At 42.7% G+C, this 23,597-nt stretch overlaps 2 protein-coding genes and 1 long non-coding RNA gene across 8 annotated transcripts in view; 2 read left to right on the top strand and 1 right to left on the bottom strand.

Annotated features, from left to right (window-relative positions):
- Positions 1-14,537, top strand: part of tub (TUB bipartite transcription factor) — a 56,479-nt gene extending 41,942 nt beyond the window's left edge. For 2 of the 5 annotated variants that reach the window (XM_027007443.3, XM_027007444.3), the window contains exons 4-12: positions 2,326-2,457; positions 5,335-5,517; positions 6,013-6,134; positions 8,551-8,742; positions 9,705-9,817; positions 10,485-10,599; positions 10,900-10,998; positions 11,205-11,376; positions 13,509-14,537. In XM_027007443.3, the coding sequence (XP_026863244.1) occupies positions 2,326-2,457; positions 5,335-5,517; positions 6,013-6,134; positions 8,551-8,742; positions 9,705-9,817; positions 10,485-10,599; positions 10,900-10,998; positions 11,205-11,376; positions 13,509-13,642 (1,262 nt within the window). In that variant the 3' untranslated portion in view covers positions 13,643-14,537. The remainder of the gene's footprint in view (positions 1-2,325; positions 2,458-5,334; positions 5,518-6,012; positions 6,135-8,550; positions 8,743-9,704; positions 9,818-10,484; positions 10,600-10,899; positions 10,999-11,204; positions 11,377-13,508) is intronic. The other 3 variants (XM_027007446.3, XM_027007447.3, XM_027007445.3) reach the window with 2 other exon arrangements.
- Positions 14,538-17,600: 3,063 nt separating this feature from the next.
- The window catches only part of ric3a (RIC3 acetylcholine receptor chaperone a), a 15,698-nt gene continuing 9,701 nt past the window's right edge, over positions 17,601-23,597 (bottom strand). Inside the window, exons 4-9 of one of the 2 annotated variants that reach the window (XM_081711692.1) lie at positions 22,104-22,136; positions 21,609-21,817; positions 21,353-21,434; positions 20,131-20,218; positions 18,813-18,940; positions 17,601-18,712 (exon numbers count right to left, since the gene is read on the bottom strand). In XM_081711692.1, coding sequence (XP_081567818.1) covers positions 17,736-18,712; positions 18,813-18,940; positions 20,131-20,218; positions 21,353-21,434; positions 21,609-21,743 — 1,410 coding nt within the window. In that variant the 5' untranslated portion in view covers positions 21,744-21,817; positions 22,104-22,136 and the 3' untranslated portion in view covers positions 17,601-17,735. Of the gene's footprint in view, positions 18,713-18,812; positions 18,941-20,130; positions 20,219-21,352; positions 21,435-21,608; positions 21,818-22,103; positions 22,424-23,597 lie in introns of those variants that run through there. The other variant, XM_027007434.3, reaches the window with a different exon arrangement.
- Positions 22,145-23,597, top strand: part of LOC145657110 (uncharacterized) — a 16,529-nt gene continuing 15,076 nt past the window's right edge. The window contains exon 1 of the long non-coding RNA XR_014122960.1: positions 22,145-22,248. This is a non-coding gene — a long non-coding RNA (uncharacterized LOC145657110). The remainder of the gene's footprint in view (positions 22,249-23,597) is intronic.

Raw genomic sequence — 23,597 nt, 5'->3', positions numbered from 1 at the left:
ACAGGCAGTGGTGTAGCTGATACAGGCAGTGGTGTAGGTGAGACACAGGCAGTGGTGTAGGTGAGACAGGCAGTGGTGTAGGTGAGACCCAGGCAGTGGTGTAGCTGATACAGGCAGTGGTGTAGCTGATACAGGCAGTGGTGTAGGTGAGACAGGCAGTGGTGTAGGTGAGACCCAGGCAGTGGTGTAGGTGAGACACAGGCAGTGGTGTAGGTGAGACACAGGCAGTGGTGTAGGTGAGACACAGGCAGTGGTGTAGCTGATACAGGCAGTGGTGTAGCTGACACAGGCAGTGGTGTAGGTGAGACACAGGCAGTGGTGTAGGTGAGACAGGCAGTGGTGTAGGTGAGACCCAGGCAGTGGTGTAGCTGATACAGGCAGTGGTGTAGCTGATACAGGCAGTGGTGTAGGTGAGACAGGCAGTGGTGTAGGTGAGACCCAGGCAGTGGTGTAGGTGAGACACAGGCAGTGGTGTAGGTGAGACACAGGCAGTGGTGTAGGTGAGACACAGGCAGTGGTGTAGCTGATACAGGCAGTGGTGTAGCTGACACAGGCAGTGGTGTAGGTGAGACACAGGCAGTGGTGTAGGTGAGACAGGCAGTGGTGTAGGTGAGACCCAGGCAGTGGTGTAGCTGATACAGGCAGTGGTGTAGCTGATACAGGCAGTGGTGTAGGTGAGACCCAGGCAGTGGTGTAGGTGAGACACAGGCAGTGGTGTAGGTGAGACACAGGCAGTGGTGTAGGTGAGACACAGGCAGTGGTGTAGCTGATACAGGCAGTGGTGTAGCTGACACAGGCAGTGGTGTAGGTGAGACACAGGCAGTGGTGTAGGTGAGACAGGCAGTGGTGTAGGTGAGACCCAGGCAGTGGTGTAGCTGATACAGGCAGTGGTGTAGCTGATACAGGCAGTGGTGTAGGTGAGACCCAGGCAGTGGTGTAGGTGAGACACAGGCAGTGGTGTAGGTGAGACACAGGCAGTGGTGTAGGTGAGACACAGGCAGTGGTGTAGCTGATACAGGCAGTGGTGTAGCTGACACAGGCAGTGGTGTAGGTGAGACACAGGCAGTGGTGTAGGTGAGACAGGCAGTGGTGTAGGTGAGACCCAGGCAGTGGTGTAGCTGATACAGGCAGTGGTGTAGCTGATACAGGCAGTGGTGTAGGTGAGACAGGCAGTGGTGTAGGTGAGACCCAGGCAGTGGTGTAGGTGAGACACAGGCAGTGGTGTAGCTGATACAGGCAGTGGTGTAGGTGAGACACAGGCAGTGGTGTAGGTGAGACAGGCAGTGGTGTAGGTGAGACCCAGGCAGTGGTGTAGCTGATACAGGCAGTGGTGTAGCTGATACAGGCAGTGGTGTAGGTGAGACAGGCAGTGGTGTAGGTGAGACCCAGGCAGTGGTGTAGGTGAGACACAGGCAGTGGTGTAGCTGATACAGGCAGTGGTGTAGGTGAGACCGTTTCCCTGCCTCTCTCTTCTTAGTGGATGAATTCAATCACAACCACAATTGGATGTAGTTTTTTACCGTGATTCCCAGTTTCACAGGCCATATCAATGTTGCCTGCTAAATTTTGCAGATTGTTTAAATTTGAGTTTTCCTTCTTCTCTTTAACAAACATATTTATATTAGCACGTACTGTCACTCACTCACTCATTTGCACTGTTCAAAACTTCAAGCCTTTATTGCTTTGTGATTTTACTTCATGAATAATACATGTTTCCTTTTTGTACTGTTTGACTGACAGCTCGAACTTGGTTACACAACAGTGCGTGTGGGCTTCGACTCACGGTGATGTGCTGGCATTCTAGTGAGCCAAGCCAAGCCTTGTGAGAAAGTGACGAGTCAGATCCGTGTTTCAGAGGCGATCTTAAAGACAGCAAAGCAGGACATGGCCTGAGATGAGACAAATAAAAAAACTACAAAGACCAATAGTAGATGCTCCAGTGAATAAGATTTCATCCAATATTGAGCCTTACAGCTCAGAGTGTCCAATTTTCGCTTTTATCATCTTTGTGCCAGTATTTCATCCACTACGATGCTTTAATGTTTATGTATTTTACTAGTTTGAAACTTTAGAGTGACAAACTTAGGATTGATACTGTAGAACTGATTTTGAAATGATTTGGTATAGCTGTGAAAGGACGCCATATAACGCATGTCCACCACCCTCCTAAAACCGTCCTCTCTGTAAACCGTCTTTGCTCATTTCAGCCGTCTGGTTCCCACACTAACTACACTCTGACTTTCCTTTCTCTGTTTTGGCTCGGTGTTCTGTCCCGCTCTGCTCACATCTCTCCTATGCCACCTCCTCCCGCGCCTCCCTGTGTAGTTCAAGAAGCTGAGCAGGAGCTCAAGGCTGGGGCAGAGGTTCAGGCCCCTCGCTCGGCTAAAAAAAACAAGGCGCCCACCTCTACCCCACAGACGGGCAGTGCCAAGAAGGAGCGAAAGGGAAAGCAAAGAGGTCAGCCCATCGCCCGTGTCTGGTCCTTCAGTTCCCGGAGACGGATGAGCCTGCCATTTGCATGGTTGTGTGTGTGTGTGTGTGTGTGTGTGTGTTGGGAAGGGGTTGCTTGTTCTGGTTAGTACTCGTGCTAGTTCCGCTAATGTCGTGGTTGGCCTGTCCTGTCCAGTGCCGTTATCAAGCAAGACAACAGCTTTGCGCTTACAGAAATAATATAAGGGCATTGCAGAAGCACAGTTAAAGAACAGATATTGTACACAGGTTTCCTCATACAGCACAGGTAAAGGACTATTTTTGATGTTGACATATCTAAGATCCTTTTGATGTGGGAATATATTTATTTATTTAAAAACATGAATAGGATTTTGCACTTTCACAGTCTAGAAACACTAGAACTTTAGGAAGCAGAAACATTAAATGTATGTAAAGGTACAGCCAGCCACTCACTTCAAGGAAAAAATCCAAATTATAGCGGTGGCAGAATAAAATGCACTTGGAAAATCTGGAAAAAGAAAGAAAACGCCGTGACTTCCTCACAACCTGCAAATGTCTAATCTGCACCAAAAGCAAAAATGCCAGATTACGCAGCTACGCAAGACTGACAAACGTTTGGAAAACACATGGTCTAGTTCAACAGCGTAGACATGATTACACGCATGTCCAGCCTGTGATGGACGTAGCCATGTTTAACCACGCGGGGCACCATGAAAGGACTTCACTCATCACTTCTGAGAACGTGGTGATAGTGAATGATAGTGAATGATAGTGAATGATTTCAGAACATATAGTCTAGACACAAGTGCCAGATACAGGCGGCACCATCTGCCAGATTGTATTATGACAGTTGAAGCCACCTGACCGCCAAGCATTTGACATCAAGGAACAAGATATTTCTATTTCTGCAATGAATGATTCTGATCAAATCAAACTGACGCTGGATTTTTCGCCCAAGATCCAACTTTTAACAGCGAATGTATGTGTAACACTACACACTCCAATCACTGTGTACTGTTAATGAGCCAAATGGCATTCGGATTTTATGCCCACATGTGTTGTAGCGACACAGGCAAAATACTTTCATATTCTGATAGACATCACATGGAAAGGTTTGATGCCTAAATGCAGATCATCTCATAAGAAGTGCTGTGTCATGCTTTCTGTGACTTGACCAGAGGTTGCGGCCACTGTAAACATTTAAGCAGTCCAGCCGACTGTCCTAATAATTATGCTCACCTAAAACAGTTGCTCAGATCTCAGAAATGCTATAATTCCAAATGGATATCGAACACATGCATACACACCTGAGGGTTGACTTCCTCCTTCTTGTGCATTTGGAGGTCACTTTATGTACTATGAAGACAACATATTTAGAAACCAATGTGCTAATTCAGTGCTCTAATTAAAGAGGAAACAGTGTTAGAAGCTCCACACCCAAGCAGACGAGCTCCAGGTGCTTTGGCCTTCACAGTTCCTCATACATGGAGGACGGCATCCCCCCCTCCACGGTATCCTCCACCCCCATGCGGTCCTCCATGCTGTGTTTGTGTCTTTCATCCTCCAGAACCAACAGCGGTGACATGAGAACATGTTTGACGTTTTCTTGTCTTGTCAGGTCGCTCACAGCAGTAACACACACAAGAACACACCTTCCGCCAAACTTTGTCTGAGAGTGATGTTATAAGATGTGGGGATTCAAAACCAAACAGACGACAGCTTGTGTCATAGCTACGAGGCTTTGAAATGACAGCAGTTTTCTCTGTAACCAATTATGTGAATCTGTTATATTGCCACACATTGACAAGAACAGCTCGTCTGCAAGCTGTCCATACACTATAATCAATAGTCCCGCTTTCAGTTTCTCCGTTTCTCATTCAGTTTCTCCGTTTCTTTCCCTCTCTCTCTTGCCATCTCCCTTTTCCTCTCCCAGACCCAGTGTCATTAACCAACCTGGCTTTCCGACTCCAGACATCCATCCATCCCTCTCTCTCTCTCCTTCATTATCTCTCTCCCCGTGCCTTCTGACTGGAGGAGCCATGTTGGTGCACACATTAAGAAAGGCTGTAATTATGCTGTAAATCTGGCACTGATTATTCTGCAATCAGCGTTTTCTCATGAGGCCGTTCTGCAGCTGTCTCTGCTGTCTCGTCGTCTCATGAGAGCGGCAGCGTTAGGTACACTCTCCTGACACGGAACCACTTGATCGGGCCCGTGTGGACTTGGTCAGGGGCCGCAATCTGGGCTGAAGTGTCATGGAAGCTGCCCGCCGTCTTCCTCATGCTACAGCAGACTAATCAGAGAAACACAGAACACTAGAGAGCCTCGCAAAGACAAGCACTTACCTGTGAGCCTGAAGCTGTGGGCAGCGCCAAGGTGAATGCAGAGGTCACAGGTTAGGAAGTGGCACTGAAAGCGCTTGCAGTGGACTGTCAAGCTGGTTGGGGCAGGTAAGTGCAGTTTAGTGTAGTACTCAGAGGTGACTGATCCCAGAACAGCGCTTTAGTGTTAGTACTGAAAGGTGACTGATCCCAGAACAGCGCTTTAGTGTTAGTACTGAAAGGTGACTGATCCCAGAACAGCGCTTTAGTGTTAGTACTGAAAGGTGACTGGTCCCTGAACAGCGCTTTTGGATTGTTGTGGCATATTTTGTGCGCTCATTTGAATTTGCATGCTCACCCATGTTCATAACTGCATCTCCACATATGATGGTTTCTGCATGCTGCTGACAGAATATAACGTGTGCATGCACACGTGTGCATCGTGTGTGTGTGTTGCGTGTTCACGTGTGTGCACTGCGTGTGGAAAACGAGAGTGCGACCTGCCCAGGCCACTGATGGACAGGTGGTTGGGTGTCACCGTGTTGTTGTGGTGGTACCGCAGGGATTGATGGACCAGCTGCCTTCCCGGACGAAAGCCAGGACTTGAGCAGCCAGATTCAAATCCTCACGGTGGGCCACTCTCCTGTCCCAGAGGGTGAAGGAGAGAGCCAGAGCCCGAGTGAGGCAGTGAGCAGCTCACAGACCCAGGGCAAGCAGGACCTGAGGGTTACCATGCTGAAGAAAGGTGAGAGAGAGAGAGAGAGAGAGAGAGAGAGAGAGAGAGAGAGAGAGAGAGAGCAAGAAATAATGACTGGACATCATGACTGTGTGTAACATTGTTCATAAAGCTAACAAATATTAACCCCTTTTTAACACTTTGAACCAACAACATGAATGGAAAGGAAATCAATTTGTTACATGTAAGTAAGTTCTGCACCTTTTAATGGTTTCTCTTTCTTTCTAAACTTCTCCAAAGAGTTTGTTAGACATGTCACTTTCTTGCAGATTGCTGTTGTCTTATCCTTGGATTAATGCTAAGAAATAAAGAAATGAGAAATAAAGCCGTCTGGACCCTCCAATAACAGCGCACATTTGTTTTTACACACGTCAGATTAGCCAACCATATGATCTGCTCTCTATGCAGTGAAGCTGTTTTCTGAATAGTTTATTTGCACAGCAGACACACTGTTATTTACTGATCAATGCTCAATGATGGCTCCCTGTCTTATGCTTTTATCAGGAATCTCCAGTAGCATGAATTTTGATGAAGAGGAGGAGGAAGATGACGAAGTCAGCTCGAGTTCCTCTCAGCTCAACAGCAACACAAGACCAGGCTCTGCCACCAGCAAGAAATCTAGCAAGGTATGCCTTCATTGGTCCACACCAGACCAGTAAATTATGCCTTCATTGGTCCACACCAGACCAGTAAATTATGCCTTCATTGGTCCACACCAGACCAAAGGCATACTGTTCTGGATATTTTGAAATCAGTAAGGTGATAAAGTGGAGAAAGTCACAGATTACACAGTATCGCTTATTAAATGTCACTGTTATAATATCAGCAATATAATCAGTGTTATATATGTGCACGGTAATGATATGACAATATTATAAATAAAAATGCCAATCTATCAAACAAGTGCTAATGTTGACCCTGGTGTACTGATGCATTCATCATAAGTGTCATATCAGTCTTGTTCTAACATCTGTTGTGATTTAGAGGCTGTGAGTGTGTCTTCACTTCAGGCAGGGATGGTGTTCTTATAATGAAAATCTAATCCTTCAGCGGGGGAAAATTATTCAAAGAAAAACAGCCCTTATAGAAAATAGAAATCATTATTTTCCAAAACACACTTCACACATTACTGGACCTGTACAGCACAGTCTTCTCTCACAGAGCTGAGTGATGAAGGGCACACACATAAAGGAATGTAAGCCCGTACACTTCTGCAGGGTGATCAGAGAGAAAACGGGTCATATTTGAGAACTGTTCATCGAAGGAATACACCAACCAACCTTTGAATGTAAATTTAATAAAGCACAAATACTAAAATGTTAGTTATGTGCACTCAGTGCTGCAAATTTGCATGTGACCTAGATTATGTACTTTTCACTCATTCAGATAAACCTGCACAAATTAGCATCTAAGGTTTGTTGCAGCACTGTCCAAATCAATCGCCTGTCCCTAGATAACTGTGTGAAGCTGACAACTATGACAGATCAAGCAAAATCAGTTCCTGGTTGGTATTGACATAATAAAAGACCCTGTTAGGTTTGCGGTTAAGATCTGAAGCCCTTTCATCATGGGATTCAGTCCAAGCTTGCTAGGTTTGGCTAATGATCAGTGGCTCATTCTTATGCACAGTCCTCAGTTGATTTTATAGTAATGAAACTAAAGGTTGGTGAATTTGTGACTGTTAAAGACTTGATTCTTGGTTTGAAGAGCATCAGGATACTGAACAAAATTTCAAATTTGTGGCTGTAATACCAAAAATTAATTTATGTGCAAATAAATATATTTTCCAATTATCTAAATATTAGTTCACATATTTGTACCTTTTTGTATGACTTCAAAATTAAAATACAGTTGTGAGAATATTTTCTGTCAATGTAAGTTACAGATTTTACTATGCAAGCTCTCGGATCAGATTCTACGAGCTCTCAGGCTTCGACACATAAGTACCTCCGTACACCGACACGCAGGCCTGTGGTCAGTGAAGCATTTCTGTGCGGATTTGGAAGTTTTCTTTGGATCACTGTCCTGCTGGAACATTGTGCCAAGATCCACTTTTAGCCTTTTGAAAGAGGCAGCCAGACTTTTTATTTAAAAACCCAGGTTTGATGTTACAGTGAGGTTAATTTTTTTTTTTTTTTTTTGCAACAAAGATCTATTTTTGACTCTCTTCAGTATACAACTTCATTTAGAGATCCACTGATGTTTATGTCCAGGTGCTCTCGTTTGAGGTTTGATGACAGCAGGCACTTTCTTCTCACAGGCCTTCCACATCACTTGCTGGCACGCAGGTAGCATCTATTTGCAGTTTTACAGAGTTGTTGACGCAGGATGGAGTCAACTTGGCAACTATTGAGCAGTCACTGGAAGGAGTTTCTCCTCACCCCTCTGAGTGACTGGCCTGTGTGTCGCCCTTTGTACCCTAGTGAAACAGGATGGCATGACCACCACTCCTAAACACACACACACTAAGGGAGTGCTTAGAAATAAAAAGACTTTAAAGTATATAAACATATACATTTTTTAAGGGTGCAGACATGTGTCTAACGAGGATATTTTTAAAGCTCTTCTACACCGAAGGGTTAGATCTCGCCACACTGAAGGGCTATTAGTTATCCCTCCACTGAAGGGTTAGATGTCTCCCATATTTTCGGTGTCAGTACATTTTTTACTCAGCCTTTTTTCTCATCCGTACCACTGTACAGTGACGAGGGTTTTTCTTCTCTCCAGTGTACTAGACTTGGCATCTGTCATGTTTGGAGTTCTGAGCTCTGTGGAGATTTTGTTCATGTTCAGAATATAAAGTTACTTCTCTTCCTCCTCACGAGTCACTGGCATGGCTGCCACAGGAAAACAGCAGGGAATGGAGAATGATGACAGCTAACTTGTGTGAGGGACCTGGTGCTTGCTCACGACAGTCAGCTGGTCTGGATCCGACTTCCTGGCTGAACGAGGCTCATAACAATGAGCGTCTCTGCCATGTTTTAGACTGTGAAGGTGGGTGTTGGTAGAGTGAGACCTTTAACCGTGCACTGTGTGTGGCAGGAGGCTGCCTCAGCTTCCACCCCACTGGCTAGTGAGCCCCCCATGGACGTGGGGGACCTGGAGGAGTTCACCCTGAGGCCAGCTCCACAGGGTGTGACCGTCAAATGCAGGATCACACGGGATAAGAAGGGCATGGACCGAGGCATGTACCCCACCTACTACCTCCACCTCGAAAGAGACGACGGCAAGAAGGTGAGGAATGGCAGGTGTTTGCAGTCTTACTACACGTGTCTGGAGACAGCTGACTTCTGCTTGAGCAGAACTCCAATGATGTGAATTGCTGTGGAGTTGTGTAATTAAAGACAAAACTCAACTCACAATCATAAACAGGTTTATTGCTCTTTTTTGATCAGGGAGAATCAGGGAGGTTTATTATGAGGAGTGAGACCAAAATGAGTCTACATGAAGATTTAGCTGCAAATTTAGCATCCTGTTTTTTATATAATTATGCTTATGTAATCAGGAACATATCCATCTCTCTAGGATAATAATTTAGAGGTAAATGACGGGATTTGTTTCTAAACAAACGTTTCACAGCATTTTGAAATGTTTTTTTTTCTGCAAATGAAGTGCTGAACTGCTTCCATTTTGAGGGAGGAGTCATATTTTACATATTTTAGGGGTTACTGATAACGATCAGAGTTGTAGGCATGCTATACATATCCATCGATATGCAAATAACATACGTAACGCACTTCCAGGGAGTAATAGGTTGGAGTTCATTGATGCTTCACTACCCACCACATCCAAACGTGTAAATTACAGGCAGGCAAGTTAGAAGAGTACACGTGTTCTGTTCTTTAGGGGGGTTACGAGACCCCAGTTCTGCACGGCTGAAGTAATACAATACTACAATTTCTAAAAGTCACTTTTGAGTCTCATTTTTGCCTTTACACACACATGCAACAAAACAAACATTATTTCTAAACACTAAAGCTGTGAAGCAAAAAATGTTTTTGAGAAATGTAAATTTCCTGTAAAAGCCTTGCCAGTGCCTGATAAGAATAGTGAGAATTCTCACGTTGTTCTGAAAGGTAGGACGCTTCAGTGGCATCGTGCATTTTGCGCATTTGTTACCGTAAAGTCTCTCACTTCTGCGCTTGTACTTTGTCTTTACAGTGCCTGGTGGCTAATTAAGCTGTCCTGTGCCGTAGGTGTTTCTTTTAGCTGGAAGGAAGAGAAAGAAGAGCAAAACATCCAATTACCTCATCTCTGTCGATCCCACCGACCTGTCTCGAGGTGGAGAGAGCTTCATTGGGAAACTGAGGCATGTTCAAGTGTTCTGAAAGCTACGTTAGCATAACTTAGCGTGTGTGTCTGTTTCCACAGCTGGCTGAGTTCGTTAGAAGCTGTAAGAGGCTTCATTAGTGTTGTGTGAGCATATCCTCAACCAGCAGCATCTGTGTTGGTATCCAGGCTGATTAAAGCACGAGATGTGCTGAGACATTAGTTCAGTATGGGAGAATATGCTAAGCGCGAGCATTTATGTTTATGTATGTTTGCTGTTATTTCTCAAAGCACCAATGACGAATTGATGTTTAAACTGTAGATGTGTGAACCCAGCGAGATGAGCGCGGACTTCGTTAGTGGAAACGCAGCTTCTGAGATGCATGCTTTTCGCAGGTTTTTGTTGTGTCTCTGCGAACTGTGCGCTGGCTCACGTGCGTTTCTATTCAGCCAAGGAGCAATTTCACAAGTGTCCTTGGGCTAGAGCCTTTTGATAAAACCGATATGAACACAACGAAATAGTTTCATGAAAAATGAGCCTGGTTTTTCGCTACCATCCTGCGGGATGTGGACGCAGGTGTGAGACTGTTAGTCAGCTGCCCTAGGTCGCGCTCTCGGAGCACGCGCAGGGACGTCAGCGCCACACCCGGAGCACATGATCCCCCTCTGATCTGAGCAGCCACTACACAGTTCTGTCTCTCCCACAGGTCGAACCTCATGGGGACGAAGTTTACGGTGTATGACAACGGGATGAACCCAGTCAAGACCACCTCCAGCTTGGAGGCCAGCAACCTGCGCCAGGAACTAGCGGCTATCTGCTACGTGAGCCAGCATTCGCAGCCTCCAGAATAACGTGCGCACAGTGTGGTCGCGTAAACACGACGGGATCGTTCCTAACTGCTCTCAGTCAAGGCATAGTGTGGTGGAGCAGTGCGACCTCTTGTGGTTGCACCTCACATAGCAAGCCTGTGAAAATAAAAATATATTACTTCAGGAATATCATGGCACAGACAACTTGTTAACTTTTAAACTTGTCTTAACGTCACAGTACAAGTGTGACAGAAATATATAATTCAGCAGCTATCTATATGCCACTAACCATCTTGCATCCATTTTTGTCAGGAGACAAATGTTTTAGGGTTTAAAGGACCTCGTAAGATGAGCGTCATTATTCCTGGAATGAACATGGATCATGAAAGAGTCTGCATTAGACCACGAAACGTGAGTCTCTCAGGCCCTAACCCAGCGAAAGGGACTATTAACAGACCTCCTGTCCATAGAACATCACAGCTTCTAACTGTCATGTAGCTGCTACTGGGGATTAGAGCGTTTTAGTACATGAGATAGCAGGTATTAGCGTTGGTGCCTGAGCTAGTGGTTCTAATGGAAGGCTAATCGCTTCACATCTGTCCACCGTGCTCCTACAGGAGCATGAATCTCTGCTTGCTCGCTGGCAGAACAAGAGCACAGAAAGTGTGATCGAGCTGCACAACAAGACCCCGGTGTGGAACGACGATACCCAGTCGTATGTGCTCAACTTCCACGGCAGGGTCACCCAAGCCTCCGTGAAAAACTTTCAGATCATTCACGATAATGACCGTGAGTTCTGTATGTGATCAAGCAATGACGACAGTTAAGCGGTTAATTCTGCTAATATTTAAAGATGTGGGGTATTAAGGTTTATACAGAGCAAACACCACCAGGTACACTGAGTTTATAAGGTATATATGTGACTGAGTGAATGCATGTCATGGCCAAAAGTTTAGACTAACAAATTTGTTTTCCCAAAGTTCACTGCCTCAGTTTTTTTTTTAGATCCTTTTCTCAGTTTATATGGTATAGTGAAGTAGAAATTCTAAGCATAAGCTTTTAAAAACCTTTTTATTGACAGATGTATCCAGTTTAAAGACTTAATATTTATAGTGTTGACCATTCTTTTTTAAGACTTCTGCAATCCACCTTGGCAATGCTGGATATCAACTTCTGGGCAAAATCTTGACTGATGGCAACCCATTCTTGCCTAATCAGTGCTTGGAGTTGATCAGTTTCTATATGGTGGTCCACCCTCTTTTGAGGATAGACCACAGGTTCTAAATGGGATTGAGATCTGGGGAGTTTCCTGGATATGGACCCAAAATTCAAATGTTTTGTTCACTGAGCCACTTGGTTATCACTTTTGCCTTGTGACATGAGGTTACATCTTGCTGGGGGAAGGGAACAAAACCCATTGTTCATCACCAGATTGTTCCTGCATCATTGGGAGAAGCTGCTCTTGGAGGATGTTGATACCATTCCTTATTCATGTAGTGTTCTTGGGCAAAGTTATGCAAACCCACTGCCTTGGAAGAGAAGCAACCCCACACACACACACACACACACACACACACAAGTCGTCTCAGGATGCTGTTAGATCCTGGAACACGGGAGCGGCTCATGGCGGGCACGAGAACAGCTCGTGGCTCGTTCATGCAGAGAACATCTAATCTTTACTAACCTTGTCTCTTTTCTTTCTACATAGACCCTTAGAACATGCCTCACCCCCCGTCATCCTGTAGATATAGGACACACACACACACACACTTCCCCAATAAAGTGGAACTCTCTTGATTCACTACCTTGGTGTCGGTGTCTCGACTTCCCTGGATTGATCTGGCTACAGAGGGCATAGGGTAACTTGGAGGAGATCGAACCTGAAGGACTGGTCACTTTGAACCAGTTTCTAACAGATGCCTCACTGTTAGCATGACACAGGACTCATGGTAGCACTCACCTTTTCTTCTCCAGACCATCATTTGTCCAGATGTCCCAAACAGTCTGAAGGTGGCTTCATCAGAGAAAGTAACTTTACTCTGGTTCTCTGCAGTCCAATCCCTATACTTCCTGCAGAATGTCAGTCTGTCCTTTGTTTTTCTTGGAGAGAAGTGGCTTTTTGCTGCCCTTCTTGATACCAAGCCATCCTCCAAAAGCCTACACCTCACTGTGCATATATGCATTCGCACCTGCCTTCTGCCAGTTCTGAGCAAGCACTGCACCTGCTTTAGGAGATGGTCCTGGCACTCGTTTGACTTTCTTGGGCACCCTGAAGTCTTCTTTACTGCAGTTGAACCTTTCAGGTTCTTGATTTGATAAATGATTGATTTAGATGCCATCTTACAAGCAGCAATGTCCTTGCCTGTGAAACTCTTGATGCAATGCAATGATGATGGCATGCGTTTCCTTGGGGGTAACTATGGTTAACAGAAGAAAACTTAAAGCACCACTGCTCTTTTAAAGCAACCAGTCTGCTATTCTAATCAGCATGACCGAGTGATATCAGCTGCCTTGTCCTTGTTAACTTTCCCTTAAGATAATGAGAATATGACTGAAATGATGTTAGCAGGCTATTTTGTGGCAGGGCTGGAATGCAGTCATTTTTTGTGATTAAGTTAATCTGCATGACAAGGAATGACTTTGCAATTAATTGGAATTCATCTGATCACTCTTCACAATATAGAGTTAATGCAAATTGGCACCATAAAAACTGAAGCAACAAACTTTGTCAAAACCAAAATTTGTGATAGGATCAACTTTTTGCCACGACTGTACATGTGAAATAGGGAGTTAGACTCCCTGACCAAATTCCACACTAATTATAGCTGAACCTCAGACTGAACAGGACACTGTGAACACTCAAATGTAAGACGTTTAAATTTCCCACGTCCCGTAACTCTTTCCTCTTCCTGTGTGTTTAGCGGACTACATTGTGATGCAGTTTGGACGAGTGGCTGAGGACATCTTTACTATGGACTACAACTACCCCATGTGTTCGCTACAGGCCTTCGCCATTGCCTTGTCCAGCTTTGACAGCAAGCTGGCCTGTGAGTAGCAGTCGGCATGTGTGGTCCAGAAGCCTTAGCGAAGAGGGCCAGCAAAGACCAGTGAACCCAGTACCACCCAGTAAGGGCTGCAGTGACTCCCAGAAGACTCAGCTGGGACCCAGTCTCAAATCCCTCTCTGAGAACACACAGGAGCTCAAACTGGAAAAGGTGTGTGTGTGTGTGTGTGTGTGTGTGTGTGTGTGTGTGAGAGAGAGAGAGAGAGAGAGTGAGTGAGTGAGTGAGAGACACACTTTCTGCTCCCTGGATGAAGGGATTAGTCTAAGGGGTGGGGCACATAATATAAAACACTTTTTAACAGATCATTGTTGTTGGGGATGTATGCAGAATTACAGCCCAAGCGTTTGTATTAGCAAGGAAAGTTGACCAATGCTTTTTGTGTCCTTAACAAAAGTATGAGAATGTACACATTAGCACTAACATTTTCTACGTTAACAGGTTCAGTGAAAATTTATTTAATGTTTTCTTCACAGAGGTAACTGATTCTTATGTTTAATGAAAATTACTTTTAACCCTGACTAATATTTTAAAATCTCTCCACACAGCATTCAAATGGTAACCAGAAATTTTAATTCTGAATATGTATATGATGTTTATACTTGTTACATTAATTTTGTAAATTAATGTTGAATGTCACTGTCCCATTTAGCAGAGCATCAGACATATATGGGCCTTGTTTTTATTACTAATGCATCACGATGACTCGTTGATTCAGTCAGTATTTTCCATGTTTGTTATTCATCTATTTAGGGAATCCCAAACCATATGCTGCTTTTTGTCTTATTCTGTGCCCACTGAATATAGCTTGTAGCACCCAAGGACAAAGTTGAGAATTACATCACCAACATTAATTAAATAAATAAATAAACAAAAAGGGATAAATTACACTTAACTGCCCCCTCATCATTGGCTCTTAGAGTGCATTGTCATCTGGGTCCTACTGCTCCTCTACAGGTTCCCAGAAAGGGAACGCATTGGATGGTGCACTTAAACTACAGCTCCACATTAGGAAGCTGTATATATTGTGCCTTTTGGAAAAATACTTTGTTCCGTTTTATCCTTCATTCAAAGGAGACAGATGGATTTGCGCTCTGGTGAAAAGCCTGTACATTTGTGTAATGTACTGTAGCTTTCTAGAATTTGTTCTTGCTGCTTCAATGTCTGTTTCAAAGGGTGACTTACCCTGACACAAAACTCTTCTACTTGCTTTGCTTTTCATGCAGGTTTACTCCATAAAACCTCTTGGAAAAAAACTTCTAGCCTTTAATTGTGGGCTTAATGCCAGCCCTCCCTAACCAAGTCTCAATAGGAACAGTTGTGTAAAGGTGTTTTGTATGCGTTGTAGTACCGTACAAATGTTTTAAGAGGAGACTTCCTGGCCAGGACCTTCTCTGTAAAATACGTTATACTTAAAGGTGCCCTAGAATGCAGTTATTCGGTATTTTACAGTTGTTCTCTGATGTATATATTGGTGTGCCTTTGTTAGGTCGAATAATGCCCAGATGTAGTTACACACGCCGATTTACAACCAGAAGCTTTGGCTGCAGAATAAAACCGCTGATTGTATTCAAGATTGGTGTGATGAAAATCTGCTCCGACTGGCTCATCCACAACAGGTGAAAAGCAGTACCTGCCAGGTGAACCATGCAGCGTTGAGCCAATCGCCCATACACGTTTGGGCTTGCGCTGGAGGAGATTTCAGTTATCAAACACTGACTTTAGCGGACTGACTAGATTCATCAAACACTAAGTCAGTGTTATCAAACACTGATTTTAGCGGACTGACTAGGTTCATCAAACGCTGACTAGCGGACTGACTAGATTCATCAAACACTGACTTTAGCGGACTGACTAGATTCATCAAACACTGACTTTAGCGGACTGACTGGGTTCATCAAACACTGACTAGCGGACTGACTAGGCTCATCAAACACTGACTTTAGCGGACTGACTAGATTCATCAAACACTGACTTTAGCGGACTGACTAGGCTCATCAAACACTGACTTTAGCGGACTGATTAGATTAATCAAACACTGACTTTAGCGGACTGAGTAGATGTTTTGTCAACTGACAAGCTAACAGTAGATAGAGGGCGCGAGCAAAGCACGCTAGCTTTAGAGTGAATATCTAAGATACCGAACTAGCTTGGCTAATTATTTGTTTTTTGATGTCGACAACATAAAACCATGGAGCATTTAGACACACACCTGTCTGTTTATCCTGCTTCGGCGGATGTCTCGGAACCTAAAACACATTTTCACCGACTACCTAGATGTTTTGTCAAATGACCATCTAATGGCGGACAAGAGAACGTTAGCTAAAGCCTAGCTAAGCTAGCGAACTAACCTAGGTGGCTAGCTTCTGAGTTATGTCGTATTAACTATACGTTACAAAGGGATTAACAAAGATAGCTATATTTTGTCGATTTTATATGAAAGCACATGATATTTCTTTGAATGGGACAAAGGAAGTAAAAAAAAAAAACACGGACCTCCGTGTAAAGAAGCTAACGTTAACTAGCTACCTCATAAAGTCACAGCAGGGCTAGCTAAGTTAGCTAACGGGTAGAGGCAGGATGGCCTTTCTGGTCCGTGTCAGTCCTCAACACCTCTATTTGGGCTGTACATGTCCATGTACTTGGTTACAACGTGGAGGGTGTGTGGAAAATTGCGGGGTTAAATATTTATCAAGACTGTTACCAAACAATCTAGGATTTTTGGAATTGGGACCCCTCGGGCGCACACAAGTGAACCAGTGAAAAGGAATCATGTTAAATTTAACAGGCCATCACACCAGTTTTCACACATAAACACGGAGTATTTCAAAAACCAAAAACGTGAGGAAGAAAATATTGGACGATTATTGCTAACACTCCTTGTGTATCCCCTGACAAACGCAGGTCATGCACTGTATCATAACACTAATAACGAGTTTACCGCAGCCACAGAGGGCTCCTGGCTTACTAATATACAGTATCTATTCTGTATATTTTTAGTCATATTGGTGGTTTTGTTTTGTTTTGTTTTTTTGCTTCACATGTTATGCTGTTATTCCTAAATATGTCAAAAATATTTGTTTATTATTTTTTAAATGTAGAATATAAATATTCATCCAAGTGTGTGTGTGTATGTATGTTGTATGTTTATATATATATATATATATATATATATATATATATATATATATATATATATATATATATATATATATATATATAATATAATATAATGATAGGGACTTGTAAGTTTTTTTTTCACCATTATTGTGTGATTGGACCATTCATATCTTCCCTTAGTGATTAGCAGGATTCAGTTTGCACTAAGTAGAATCTTGTGCATTTATGTTTTTGTTTGCTTGTTTGAAGACCAGTCTTGCCATCATTTTTGTATTTTAGTGATGTTACACTGTTACGTAAAATGTGTACAGTGGTCAACAATGTTTGTATGCAGTACCCTGATTATGAAAAAATAAACTAAACCTTATTTGAATTCCTTGGACTCATTTCATATGACACTGTTGCTGCGATACATGCTGCTCCATATAGTAACCCTACAGGCTCTTCTGCAGCACTTCATAATTGATTAGCAATCATGGCAGAAGCAGTGGGCCAAGGTCAGCCTGTAACCCGAACATTCAAGCTCACTGCTTTAGTTTCATGAACACTTTCACCATTTGTAAACAGTGGAACCCCAAACAACCACATGTCTTATAAATACATTAAAAATAAACAAAATGCAGTAAATAGAATTTAAGGATTAAATCACAGAATGGTGTCCATCAACCTATTCAACACAGACTGGATACATTAATTGCACTAAGTAAGCACCTGGCTAATAGATGGTGGTCTGTAACTAATGAGTGATTTTTCAAAACCCACTTTCTGCAGATCTGATGTTTTGAAATGTTTAACCATTTTGAAAATAGTAAACGATTCTGGAAATAGGATTTCATCAACAAATATGAAGCTGGTTTTAATTGATTTGCCTTTTATGAGCACTGAGTTTTCTGAGAGAGACAGTCAGAGAAAGAGAAAGTGAGAGCTCAGTTTTGAAAGAGAGACAGAGCTCAGTTTTGCTTTTTTCTATTGCTTGTGGCACATTCTGAGGATCCCTGATGATGGATCTTCAGGGCTGGCTGGTGCTGGCTGGTTCCGGGTAATGGAAGAGTGTGGTTGGTACGTAAGGAGAAAGTCAACTAGGTCAATGTCCTGTTCTTCAGGAGCCCATTCCACCTCAGCGCTGAAGCCCAGACTCTCGGCCTCCATCAGCGGGTCATCCTCTTCTTTCCCCAGCACCTCCTTTTGTTCTTCATCTTGATTATCCTCCTCCTCCAAATCATCATCATCATCATCGTCATCATCATCCTCACCCTCCTCCTCCTCATCTATAACATCATCTTCTGTGTCATTTTCATTAGCACATTCCTGTACACCCTCATCATGCTCACAGCCAGTAAAGCTTCCTTGGAGATAGTGGAAGATGTGTTTGTGATCACTGAAGGTAATCCGCTTCTTGTCCTTCCTTCCTACTAGAGAATTTCCCCCTTCCTCTTCACCAACTGTATGAGGCAGACAAGGCTGTTCTTCTCTCACTTCTTCCTCTTTATACTCTTCCTCCTCTTCTTGCTCTATATCTGCTAGTCCATCATCATCATCACCTTCTAATTCTACTTCTACCATCTTTGCTCTACGTTCTTCAGTTTCTGGTTGTTCATCTTCTTCATAATCAGGTTCACAGGATTCTTCTTCTTGTTCTTCTTCCTGCTCGGTTTTGTCATCATCATCATCATCATCATCATCATCACCTTTCAGCTGTATAGGACTGTTCTCAGTAGCATCTACCTTGTCTTCACCCAGCCTGTTCTTCGTCATTTCCTTGTCTTTTTTGACCTCCTCCTCTTCCTCCTCACCATCATCTTCACTGTCATACTTCTCCTCTTCTATTCTCTCAGCCAGTTGCTCAGCAGTAGGTGCATCTATGTCTGGCTCCTCCAGTATAATGCTTGGATATCGATGCCGTCCACAGAATGACACTCGCGGAAAGGTTTCTTCTGAGTAACCTGTGGATGCGGCCAGTGAGATCACACGCACCCCTCTGGAAAATTAAGCATCTTAAATTACTGTGAGCATATACTAGAGGTGTACATGTGTTGTACATACCCTCCCAGCCTAAGGTATAGGGGGTTTCCTCAGCTTCCATCTCAGGGGACACGCCCTCTAGTGGCCATCCATCTAGCATCACACACGTGATCTTCCTTTCCTCTCGCTGGAGACTGGGTCTCTGAGCCCTGTGGCCAGGGAACACAAGAGAACCTGATGCTTAGTCCAGAGCTGAGGCTCTGCTACTGGATTAATTCCTCTTGAGACACAGAGCTATACCTTTCACTGCAACTGAAAAATACATTTTCAGTACTGAAAGATATTTTTAATGATCAGCTTTTTAAAAGGCAGAATTGCATGCATATCAACATAATACCAATATACATATGAAGAAAAAAATGAAAAACAAAAAAATTCTGTGCCACACATTAAAAAAAAAACTGTCAGTGGTGCATTTTTACACTTAAAAGGTAATTTCATTAAATACTATTAAATGATTATAAAACATAAAATAAAATTCAGAAATAATGTTGAATACTGATGGTACATGGCTGCTTCCAACAACAGTCTCTTTGCTGATGTAATTCCTGCCAGAAATATTCTTTTATCCTTGATTGACAAATTTAATAATGAGTTGTCAGTCAAGAGTAAAACTGGCTTAGAGAAAGATAAGGGTTTCTTCAGAACCTGGGTAAGAATTTAGGGACCTCTTTCCACATTAAGAGTCACACTGGACAATGCCAAACCAGATGAATGCACAGTATGTCCCTTTTTGTCAGTTGTACAGAAGGTGCCTTCTGCTGATGACATGGGCTTTGTCACAAACGTTTTATGAAGTGAGATATGAAGTGAGATATATATGAAGAGTTCAAGGTCTACAACTTGCCAACAAAATACAACTCTGCAAAAATTGTAACTACAGTCTGCAGGACTGCCACATATGTACTGACATTAGTGATATTCTTATATTGAACTCTGTTGCTCTGAGTATTCTACCGATATGCTCATAATTAGGAGGGAATTGATCATGGCACCAGTTTGGCAATTCCTGATTAGGCCTTTAATTAGCAGTTATGATCACTGGTTGGTCTTGGCAAGATACAAAAAAATTGTACTGCTTCCATCTTATTCTTTTATCCATTATAACCTATATATGTGGAACAAATGTTTCAGATGAAAAGGTAGCAGGATTAAAAAGTTAAAACTAATAATAGAGACTTTTATATGCCCATACAACAAAAAAATAAGAGAAGAGATACAGGTCTGTGATCACAAAGCTTCTCAGCATAGGAGTGCTGATCTGGGATCAGAGTTTGTTATTTTTAAACCACTACTCTGTAGGCCAGTTTGAGTTGTGAGGAGAGAGGCAGTGTTTTACCTGTTAGGCAGAAGGAGAGATTTCGATGCTCTCTTCCTTCTCACCCCCTCCATCAGTCTGGCCTGAAGCAGAGCCTTTTCAGAGTCGGCTGGAGAGACATTACATCAGGGTTTAAAGGCTGTTACGTAAAGGTTTAAAGGCTCCATAATGACACGCTGCACAGGCACACAAGCACCTGGTCAACACAGTGTCCACCGCTAAACTGATGCAGATTAAGGGAACCAGTAAACAGTCTGTTTGTTTTAACACTCAGGAGCATAAAAGTTCCGTTCAAGCCGCGCAAAGGAAAAATTCTACATAGCAGTTTAAACCCTCAGAGATGAAGTCAAATCCAGGGATCAGACAGGTCAAGGCTGCTTCCTGTGATCAATGATACCTAATTACACATGTAAGTCTATTCCTGGGTTACTCTCTTATTAAAGTCCTTAGATCTTGGCTTTGATAGCATATGCTACAGAGCCTATACCAGTCTAAACTATTAAAGATTTCCAATTAGCAAAAGAAGACAGATCTAAAAATAATACATTATTAGAGCTTCCTCACAGGAGAGCTGAGTGTGCTGCATGTTGCTTCATGCAAAAAGAACAAGAGAGAGAGAGAGAAAGAGAGAGAGAGGGAGAGAGAAAGAGAGAGAGAGAGAGGCAGACAGAGAGAGAAAGAGAGAGAGAGAAAGAGAGAGAGAGGGAGAGAGAAAGAGAGAGAGAGAGAGGCAGACAGAGAGAGAAAGAGAGAGAGAGAAAGAGAGAGAGAGGGAGAGAGAAAGAGAGACAGAGAGAGGCAGACAGAGAGAGAGAGAGAGAGAGAGAGAGGAAGAGGCAGCTGTGCTGATTCTTCAGTCACTGTCTCATCTCTTATCCTGTGCCATCTATCTAATAGATGGAGTTAACCCTCCTAGCACTGATCCAAAAGACACGCTGTTAATTGGTGTAAGACGCTGCCGGGCTGCTGCCGGGGATTGCTAATCCAGGTCTAACAATAGGACGGAGCAAATCTCCCTCAAGCCAGCTACAGCTCTCTAATCTGATTCATCATGGGCTGCTTTCGGTTCTAGCCGCTGATAGGCTGAGCAGTGCTCACAGGGCCAACCCAACTGCGAAGAGGGTCGCCACAGTTACAGGTTACATAAAAGAAAGTTAACAATATCATCGTTGTACCACGTTGTACTGCATTGTAGACACGGCGTGTCAACATCAGCACAGTATATTAGTAATGCTGAACTTACGTGTTGCCTGTATTGTGGTTTCTGGTGGTAAGATGGGGACTGTGCATTCTTGCTTGCGGGGAGGTGTGTCTTTGTGTGTGAGCTATAGGACAGAAAACAAAGTCATGCTTTGCAAAATAAAACAGTAGTCCTGTTTGCAGCATCTTTGATTGGGAATGGACTGTATATGTCATGTGGACACTGAACATAAAATACTATCAAATCCTTTTTTCTTTATATTTATAGCAGACAAGAGTGATGTCTAGAGAATTCTTACCTTGAAGAATATGTAGATTATATAGAGAAAGATCCCAAATCCATAAACAGGAATGACCTGGCCAAGAAGGGGGGGCTTTCCAGAACCTGTCACCTTGGATACGAGCTCAGGGTTGTATGGTCTGGTATTCTCCATCTCAGTCTGCCACCGAACATCATCATCTAAGAACAGCTGGCTGTATCTCAGAGGCGGTGCATGTCCAGAACTAACTGTTTGCAAAACCATATCAGATTGAGTGTTTAGCTGACAGAGGATATCGAAAAATATAAATATAAATATAAATAAATAAAAATCTGAATTAACAACATGTAAAATATCCAAATTAAAAACCTTAGAGTCATTACTGATAATTAGAGAAGAACGTTATTCATGACCTATGACGCAAAAGGGAAACTCATGGCTGGAAAGTCAGGCGCGAAGCAAGGGTAATGAAATATAAGCTTTACGTGTTTACATGATGAAATGTAGGCTTTACGTGTTTTACAGCAGTCTTACCTTTGACCTTTGATTGGACAATGTCTTTCTTCCCTGTAGAAAAAAGTATTTTGGGTAGAAATAAGGACACACAGAGGACGAGGCATGACAGGAAAGTGATCTTCTGAAAAGTAGAAACGGACATTTCAATAAACTACGTTCTGAGGTAAATAGAATACAACTCTTTGTAGTGCAACATCCTTACATCCTGGCGATGTTAAACCTGGAAATGACCTAGATGTTAATGCGTCATCCACAGTGTAATATCATTAGTGTTGCTCAGTTTCATAGACTGGCATACATTTAAATGTTTCTTAATCATTGATTATCATTTTACAACATTGGTTATTTATTAACTTCTTAATATCTTCAGCATGATTTCAACCAAAATTAAATGACTGTTGTTTTATTGTTATTTTAAATGCTTATTAAAGTTGTTTATTGTCAAGCTGTTATTATGTGAAAATTATTGTTATTGTAATAACATTAACAACAATAATGAATGATTATTACCACAATTCTTATAATTCTAATAATAATGATTAATATTGTTGTTGTTGTTGTTGATGTTGTTGATGGTTGGAGAGTCCCTCTTTGTCCAGCAGATGGCAGTGCTGTCACTTTTATTGTAACCCTCCTGTAATCAAGCTAGAAGACGATCCTGACCCTAATGAATACATATGTTGCCTGCAGAATAAATCCTGTACACAATGAAAATACATTTAATACTTTGACGACATATATTAATAACAGTCAAAATTTGATAATGATAGTTCTGTTACTGATGCTACCTGTATCAATATACCTGTAATAGTACACACACACACACACACACACACACACACACACACACACACACACGAATAAATAAAATAAAATGCCTTTGATAAAACAATATAAAATAAAGCAGGGGACGTCATAAATATAGAATAATATAATATAATAATAAATATCAGAAATATCACTGCTGTTTTCTTTTACATTTACTAGTTCTGTGCTAGAATAGCAGCTGCCACTGACAAAACTCCCAGCTTCCCCCTCCCAAGAAAAAGGTTAAAAAAGTAAGACATAAATTCTAATGAGAGTCACGATTAAAATATTACCCTCAGAAATATTTATCTTAATGTAATAAAAAAAAACATTGGCACCAACCATAAGTCTTGTACCCAATTATAATATTCTAATTCTTCAAAACAACTATACATTTGAAAACCATCAGCAGGTAAATGTGTCAGTTATAAAGGTGGACCAATATCATTGTAGCAGACATGGAAGCACCTGTGGGTGTCTCATACTACGCTCTGGTGTGAGACGTGGTGGGTGTCTCATACTACGCTGTGGTATGAGACATGGTAGGTGTCTCATACTACGCTCTGGTGTGAGACGTGGTGGGTGTCTCATACTACGCTCTGGTGTGAGACGTGGTGGGTGTCTCATACTACGCTCTGGTGTGAGACGTGGTGGGTGTCTCATACTACGCTGTGGTATGAGACATGTGGTGGGTGTCTCATACTA

This window comes from Electrophorus electricus, chromosome 3 (genome assembly GCF_041902795.1).
Source record: "Electrophorus electricus isolate QZ-2024a chromosome 3, ASM4190279v1, whole genome shotgun sequence".
NCBI classification, from domain to species: domain Eukaryota; kingdom Metazoa; phylum Chordata; class Actinopteri; order Gymnotiformes; family Gymnotidae; genus Electrophorus; species Electrophorus electricus.
This window is presented reverse-complemented; position numbering and strand designations above follow the sequence as displayed.